At 35.1% G+C, this 8,758-nt stretch overlaps 1 protein-coding gene across 1 annotated transcript; it reads left to right on the top strand.

Annotated features, from left to right (window-relative positions):
* The first annotated feature begins 5,947 nt into the window (after positions 1 to 5,947).
* On the top strand, positions 5,948 to 8,251 carry LOC115623772 (putative odorant receptor 85e). Its single transcript, XM_030518308.1, has 3 exons — positions 5,948 to 6,726; positions 7,548 to 8,106; positions 8,180 to 8,251. The coding sequence occupies exons 1-3, from the start codon at positions 5,948 to 5,950 to the stop codon at positions 8,249 to 8,251; spliced, it is 1,410 nt and encodes a 469-aa protein (XP_030374168.1).
* Positions 8,252 to 8,758: the final 507 nt, after the last annotated feature.

Here is an 8,758-nt window from a genome sequence, read left to right as displayed (position 1 = left end):
TTATATTTTTTTCTAATTTAATTTTAGTGATTTATAGGCACCTTTTTAAATATTGACTCTTAAATTTTATTTCTTTAGATTTAGATATTATTTTAGTGTCAGGCATTAAGATCAAATCTACACGCAGAACCATGTCTAGCAGGTACTAAGTATAATCCAACGATTCAAGAGAAGTGAGATTGCAGACTGTACCGATTAGCCCTAAAAGATTTAAAGCAGGGACTTTAATCATTATAAGTGTTATTAAAAAATTACAAAATAATGATTATTTTTTAATTTGTATTCATTCACTAAAAATTTAATAATTATTTTAAATATAAACCAATAATTATTATTTTTGAGCCAAAAAAATAAAACTTAGAAAATAATGATTATGCTTTGAGTTTTATTTTTTTGATCAAAAATAAAGTTCAACCTGTAACTTTAAATTTTTCTTAAGGATTAAGGAGAAAATTTATATATACCCTTAATCAGTGAGTCAAGGCGAACATTTTTCATTATTTAATTTTTAATAAATAAATTAATTTTTTTTTAATTTCACAAAAATAATGCTTAAATTGCTTTTTATTTAACATTTATTTTATTAAATATTAATTGAATATCATTAAATATGTGTTTCATAAAATATGATATGTCAATTATGAAGAAAGCTCACAATTAATTAAATTAAATTAATCAAATTAAATTTTAAAGAGCTATCTTTAAAAAAACATAATAATGAGATTTAAGAGCACACTTCTTTTTCAAAATCTCACCTGTTCCTGCTTAAACCCCAATCTCTTGTGGTCCCTCTGAAGCCACAAATTTTAGAAAACAGCGACTGTATCTCAAACATCGAGAGTCGAGACTTTTTGGCTGGGTCTTCTCTAACACTCGACCTACACTCGTAAAATACCCAACGACTGGCCAACTTTGTCAGGCCGTAGACATCACGCTAACACACACGCACACACACACACACATGCTTTTCATGCCTCATTATACCAGCAGTGTGTAACAATTTCTTGCACAAAATAAATTCAATCCTGTCCGGCAATGCTTTTAGGGCTGCTGGCTAATTCTGTTCTGACAGGCTTGGCAGGGCGCCCGAATCCGCCTTTGGCTTTGGGGCAGTAGTTCACAGAAATGAAATTGGTTTAAATTCATTTTTTATGTGCACTCCAAATTGTTAGTTAGGCAACGATTTCAACAGTGTTTGTACATATCTGGTTTATTACATAGTTTATGGCATAAATGAGTTTCAGTTAAGGCGCTTAAATTACAGGACACTTTTTAAGGCCTTCTTGCGTTTTCTCTTCCACATAGTTAAGCAGAAAATTATAATATGGGCATCGCTTGCGGGAAATAAGAAATACTTGGAATTTGGCTGCCATGGCCATCGAGGTAACTGCATACGAGTAATTTTTCCATTCGCTTCTTTTCCAGGAAAATTTTTCTCTCTGCTGCCACGATACCTGTCGCATATCCTTGCGGATTAATTTTGTTTACAGCTTTAAATTTACACATCATTTTCGAGAAGTCAAAGGCCAACCTGTTAGCTTGGAAATCATCAAATTTACAGAAAATATTGTGAAATTGCAGGAAAAAGAAAATGTAAATGTTATTCATAAAGTTAAGTAGTACATTTTTTAATGGTTGGTTAAAATGGTTGTTGTTTTTGTTTCACGTTGCGTATGCGTAATATGTCGCTGCTTTATTACTGATTATGGCGTGCTTTAAAATGCAAACGATTTAAGAGCCCTTTAGAATCTAATTCTCATGTAAATTGACATGACACTAGTATTTATTTAACTATGTTTAGAGTTTTTAAGCGCTTTTTAATTGTTTTTAGAATTGCTCAATTGTCAGATCTAATTTAAAATTTCAATTACTTTCGAAATTTGTTTCAGCACCTGTCTGGCACACACTTGATTTTTCAGCCCATTAAATTGCTATCTAATATGTGAACCTGCATGTCTGAAAAGTTTAACAATTTTCTTTCTCGTACATAATTGTGAGTCCTTTTTAATTGTATATCGCTCCATGGGCAATATGTTATGTGTTTTAAAGTCAACATAATAATATTATTATTTTGAGTTGATCAACTTAAATTTGTGTTTGGCCGACTATATTGTTTTATCAAGCACGATAAAATAATTTTATTTCATCAGTTGGTGCTTAAAAATGAATGCAAAGAAGACTATATGTTTTTTAAAATATAACTTTTTAGATGGTTGCCTTAGAAATACCCGATCTGATCGCTAATTGTGGCTGAACAAAAAATATTGCATACTCTATACAATTTTATACAACTTAAATTACTTTAACTTATACAACTTATTTAAATCATTTTCGTGGTTTAAGTCTGTAATTTCTGAAAGTGCTTAGGGAATTTGTAAAGTTAAGAATAAAGCTTGGTAATCGTTATTCGAAAGGTGTCAGCCCCATCAATTTTAAAGCCGATTCTATAGGAATTTTGTCATTCGTTTACAACTACAAACTATTTATTATTTATTGTCTTAAACGAGCTTGGAGGCGATCATCAATGGTCAATCAAATGAGGTGACAGCTGAATTTTAAAAAGTGTTCTACATCGCATATTGTCAGACAATTGAAAGATGGGAAAACTGTGGGCAAGATAAGCAAAAATAGTGCGATTGAGGAAGTTTGAATCTAGTGCTTTAGGGAACAAACGGAAATAAGTATAGTATTTCTCTAATTTTCTGTGCTTCGGTTGACAGGTCGAGTACTTCTTAAATTCAAATTAAACATGCCCGTGTCACATTTTTATCATATTATTTTTTAAATAGTAGAGTAGTATAGTAGTTGAGATTGATTTTCATAATCACTTTAAAAAGGTTAACAAAAGTTTTTTAATTTTATAGTCAAGCTAAAATAAAAATGTCAATTATCTCAACTTTATATAAAACAGTATTTAAATAATTTTGTAACTAATATAGTATTTCAATTTTTTGATTTTCATTTTGCATTATTTCAACATAACTCATTTACTTTTATATATCTATAAAAACTTTTAATTGTTCAATTTTCAGTTTATTCTTCTCAAAAAGCAACAAGTTTCCGTGTCAGATTCTTACAAATCTTTTTAAAAAATTGAATAAAAAAGGCAGCACTTTTGCCAGACATTCTGCCACTTGGTTGAACATGTTGTCTCGTCATGCAAATTTTCACACGCTCGCCTCAAACCAAAATCCAATTGGGTGCGAGTGCAAGAGGCAGCTAAGAGGCAAGCGTTTATGTACGATAAGATAGATGTTGAACGGGGGTCGCATACAGAGGCAGCAGCTCATATAAAATGTTAATTACCAAGTGAACTTGAACACCCTCAATGCCTCTTGCATCGCTGCCACGCCTACTTGCACACCTCCCTCCCTACTTGTGGCGACAATGGCGACTGAGACGCATTTGAAAAGCAGTTTGCGTGCTCGGGCGCGATCATGTTAATTAGTTTCTTAGAGCCATTTAATTATAGCAAATAGAGTGTGCGCCTGCAATTAATTTTACAAATACTTGCCTGCGACACACATACAAGTATATACATACATATGTGGTTAAGAGTGGTTGCTTAGAGAGCTGGCTGGCAATTAAGACAGTGCAGTCGCTGGAGACAGTGGCCTTATGAATTGGGCCAAGTTAGCATCAGACGAATCATTTAAAAGGCACACGAACAACGAACTTTTGAGCATTTAAACTTGTGAAAGAATTCTAGCGGTTTTTTAGACCAGATTTTTCAAATGGTTCTCTACAACTTCTGGTTGTTTTTAGGTACTTTTAACCCTTCGTATGACTTTTTTCTGATTTTATTGCATTTTTTTCGTCAGATAGAAAAGGCAAAATAAAAATATACGTGTTTTTTGGATTCTTGAGATTTTTTAAACTTGTATATTGTTTTACAAAAAAAAAAACGATGCGTTTTATTATACTCTGTACATGAAATGTACAGAAGTATATTAGGTTTGCGGGAGCTGAAAAATGTAAGAGGCAGAAGGAGACGTGGCAGACCCCACAAAGTTTATATATTCTTGATCAGCATGACGAGACGAGTCGATCTAGCCCTGTTTGTCCGTCTGTCCGTCCGTCCGTCCGTCCGTATGAACACCTGGATCTCAGAGACTATAAGAGATAGAGACACCAAATTTTGCATAAATATGCCTTATGTGTGTATTCTATACGAGTTTGTTTTATTTTTTTGATTTAAATATGGGGGTTTTCCCGATTTTCCATTCGTATAATCGCCTATATCTCGGAGACTATAAGACCTAGGAACACCAAATTTTAGTCCAAGATGCCTTGTGTGAATACGCAGAAAATGGATATTTTGGAATTTCCCTCCCTCCGCAAATCGCAATTTTCTCTAACTCCCGTAATTCTTGGAATTTCGAACTAAAATTTTGCAAATACCCCCAGTTAGTTATTATGAAAGCCAAGTTTCACTATGATAGACCGATTTACCAAGAAGTTATAGCCATAAATATATTTGCTGCTGCAGCGCTGCTCAAGCGCTGCCCGCGGCTGTTGTTGATGTTGCTGTTTGGTTGACTGCTAACATGTTTACACAGACACGAATAGATGCGCATAGGCATACATACACTCACACAGACGCAATTGCTAAGTAAATGTGCAATTATACACCATTTACGTGAGTTCGAATACCGAGAAAGGTAAAGTCAATCAAAAAATTTTTTTTAAATTTTCTTAATTTTTTTTACTCTCTATAATTATTGTAAACATATGTACAGAGTATTTCAAAGTCGGGACACCCGACTTTAGCTTTTTTACTTGTTTTTACATTAAAGTTGTTGCTGGGGTTAAAAAATTTCTGTAAATGAAAATTTTAAAAACTAATTATTCATTTTATTAAAGCTTATTGCGGCCTCACATTTATCGCAGTTTTAGTTGACCTTTATATATTCAAAAAAAAAATTGAAAAAAAAAAATCCGCTAATTTGCTTGCAACCCACGAATCACACAATTGGCACTAAAAGGCACTAAAAGTAACCAAATCAAATACACTTAAAATAAAATGTGTAGAACTACATCAAATAGAAACTTTGCAAATTTCGCGCATACATTGTAAGATAATTGAGTTTAAGCGGTATGTTGCAGATATGCATCTCAGACATACGAAACCAATTAAACACTAGTTTTAAAAAGTTGCCTATGTTCATTTTTAGTTTCAGACTATCTAATTGTTTTCCATGTTTTAGTAATTAAAGCAAATAGCTCTTAAAGCCGACAGTGTTTGGCAATTATTATTAATTTTAATTAAAAAATTATAAAATGATGAAAATATTTAGAATAAATGGAATAAATAAATCATATTCTTATGTATTTATTTACATAGTACTTATGTATGTACATAGTTTTAATATTTATTGTGAATTTTCAATATAGAATAAATAAATATACAAATATTATTTCTACGTTTACAAATGAAATTATAATCAATATTTACTGTACACATGCTCATCATATTTACATATATATACATAGTATATAGAACGATAACACACATACCAGCACATTTATACAGAGCACACAAACACATTCACACACACATCAATTAGTTGGCCCATAAATATTTGCTTAGTGTCGGCGTCGAAAACGCATAAGTTTTGCGGCACCCTGCGCCTTTTTCATGAACGTGAATTGGGGATTGGGCGGAGCTGGAGGATTGGATGTGAGGGTTCTTTTAAACGTCAATTAAGCATTTCGTACCAGAAAATGCCGCATAAGCACGTCAGGCCATTAAGCACACCACCTTATTAGAACTCAAAAAGTGTGGCGGAGGCAAACTTTTAAAAACTCATTAATGCATAAATTTAAGAACATCCTTTAACCTTAACCAACAGCACAACCTCCAGTAACTTATGTATGTGTGTCAATTAAAAAGGGCACTGCAGCGCAACTGAAAGCTCAGCGCACAGTCGGAGTTCGAGCAGAGAACATGGCCAGCACGCATTTTCATGGTGGTGACTCGAACAATAGTTACGGTCGACAGGATGCTCCGCGCGTGAAGGAATTGTTCCCATTACCTCTTACGATGCAGCTGTTGTCGGGTCAAATACCAGCGCCGTTGCATCGTTGGCTCCCTGCTGGGCTGCAGCCGCTCGGTTGGTTCGTTGCTCGGTCCTACTGCCTGCTCGTCATCTTCTCGTCGCTGCATTTGGGGCTGCTATTCAGCAAGTCAACTTTGGACGCCTTACCCACGGGGCAACTGGAGGACATTACGGATGCGCTGACCATGGCTGTGATTTATTTCTTTACTGCCTATGCCACCACCTATTGGTTTGTGCGCTCCCAGCAGCTGCTTGTCTATGTCCAGAACATACAGAGCGAGTATCGTCATCATTCCTTGGCGGGTGTATCTTTTGTCAGTGCCTATGGTGCCTATCGCTGGGCACGCAACTTTTCTGTGATCTGGGTGAGTGCTTGTCTGAGTGGTGTCACCTTCTGGGCCATCACACCTTTGGTCGTGGGCTCGCACACATTGCCTCTAAGTTGCTGGTATCCCTTCGATGCACTCGCTCCGGGCAACTATGCGTCCATCTATGTGACTCAGCTATATGCTCAAATCATGGTTGGCTCTACTTTCTCGTCAAATGGAGCCTTGTTTGTATCATTGTGTGTTCTCTTGTTGGCTCAGTATGATGTGCTTTACTGTAGTCTGAAAAATTTGGATGCGCATGCCAGTTTGCTGGCTGGTGAATCACTCAGTGGATTACGGTGCGTATGAGTAATGTGTGTATAAAAATTAGGATTTAAAATCCGCAAAGGTATGCATTTTATATACTCGTATGCTTAAAAAATCAGTACAATACATGAAATTAATGTTTTTGAAATAGAGACTATATTATTTTTTTTAGTAGTCTTGGAATTCGATTTTAAATTCAGAAATTGTTTAAATTGGCACCAAATTTAGAAAAACATTTGTTTAATTTTTTACGTTCTGACTTCAATGGTCAACTTAATAGCTAATTTTAAATAATCATGTCTCTCAAAACCTAGAAAATTTTTTAAAATCCTTTTATTTGAAGCAATATTGTTTAATTTTCTAAATGGCTCCTTAACTAATCATTCAACAAACAAATTTCATACTGCTTCTAATTTGTGTTGTCGTCTCTATTTGTGAATTCACATTGCGTAATAGTTTCTTTATAAAAGTAGTTTTTAAAATAACACTTATAGTATTATAATTACCCCAATTATTTCACATAGAAGTACAATTTTAAAAATTCCAAATATTAAACACTTATAGAAAGTAGTAGTACTATAGTTAATTTGCTTTCAAATTAGTCTAAAATTTACAAATTAGTCTTTAATTTATAAAGCTGAAAATTCGATTTATCCATCACTTATGCTTATTGAAGCTTATTTATTTATGTATTTATTCAATTTTCAAACTAGGCTTTAATTTATATAGCTGACATATATGCATTAATAACTAATGAAAATTCGATTTATCCATCACTTATGTTTATTCAAGGGTACTTAAATATTATTTAAGTATATTCTTGATATTGATTTTTTATTTCTGATTTCTTCAGTAAATTGCAACTTGAGCTTCTGGCCAGTCCTGCAGCCAGCGAGCTGCAACAATATGTGTTTCTTGAGGAGCATATGACCAATCTGGAAGTTTTTGCTTCCATGCAACGGCTTGGGGTAGGGGAGCCAGCGATAAACATGAAGACAGGACTCCATATGGCCTTAGTCGAGTGCGTGCAACTCCATCGTTTCATTGTAGACAGCTGTGCCGAATTGGAGCGTCTGTTCAATCCATATTGTTTGGTAAAATCGCTGCAGATAACAATACAGCTGTGCCTGCTCGTCTTTGTGGGCGTATCGGGCACTCGGGATGTGCTGCGCATTATAAATCAACTGCAGTACTTGGTGCTCACCCTTTTGGAGCTCTTCATGTTCACCTTTTGTGGCGAATTGTTGCGTCGGCATAGCGTTCGAGCTGGCGATGCCTTGTGGCGTTCCAATTGGTGGCACCATGCCCATCTGATAAAGACCGATGTGCTCATACTGCTGATCAACAGTCGGCGGGCCGTGCAGGTGACTGCGGGAAAATTCTATGTCATGGATGTGAATCGTTTGCGTTTAGTAAGTGCTGGAATTACTCAGATTCTTAATCTTAAACATATACATAAAGAGTATACTAACTTTTTATGAACAGGTGGTCACGCAGGCTTTCTCGTTTCTAACGCTGCTGCAAAAGCTGGCTGCGAAAAAGACGCTCGAGACTTGAGATTTGAGACTTGACTTGATTGGAGAAGTGTGCTTTCAGATCAAAACATTTTCACAAATTTATTTGCACAAATATTTGCTTAGCTCATTACGAAAAGAGAAGGCAAATAAAAAGTTAAGCGTTCTCTTCGTTTTTTAAATATTTGCGCACATTTGCATTTTAGGCATGTCTCTCAGCTAGAGAGTGGTTATATGAGTATGTGTGTGTCGGAATGTTTGTGTGTGTTTGTGTGCTTCTAATGCCTTTGGCCTGTCACTGATAACGAATCTCATTGCTTACCTTCGTCGCACACGTGCAACCCAATTCGAAAGAAGGAACAGTCCTGAATGAAAATTTGTGTCTACTTATCTGTTTGAGCCAACAAAAAAAGTTGAAGCTGAAATCGCACATGACTGCCGCTGAGATTTGTATGCGCATTGAGTTCTGCATGTGTGTGTGTGTGTGCGTGTTTGTGCTTGTGTGTGTGGGAGTATTGGCAAAAGCCTAAAAAGCGACTTTAATATTCCT

Source organism: Scaptodrosophila lebanonensis, unplaced genomic scaffold, assembly GCF_003285725.1.
Source record: "Scaptodrosophila lebanonensis strain 11010-0011.00,11010-0021.00 unplaced genomic scaffold, SlebRS2 tig00000053-arrow-pilon, whole genome shotgun sequence".
Classification (NCBI taxonomy): Eukaryota; Metazoa; Arthropoda; class Insecta; order Diptera; family Drosophilidae; genus Scaptodrosophila; species Scaptodrosophila lebanonensis.
The sequence above is the reverse complement of the archived record's forward strand: the minus strand, read 5'-3'. Positions and strand labels throughout refer to the sequence as shown.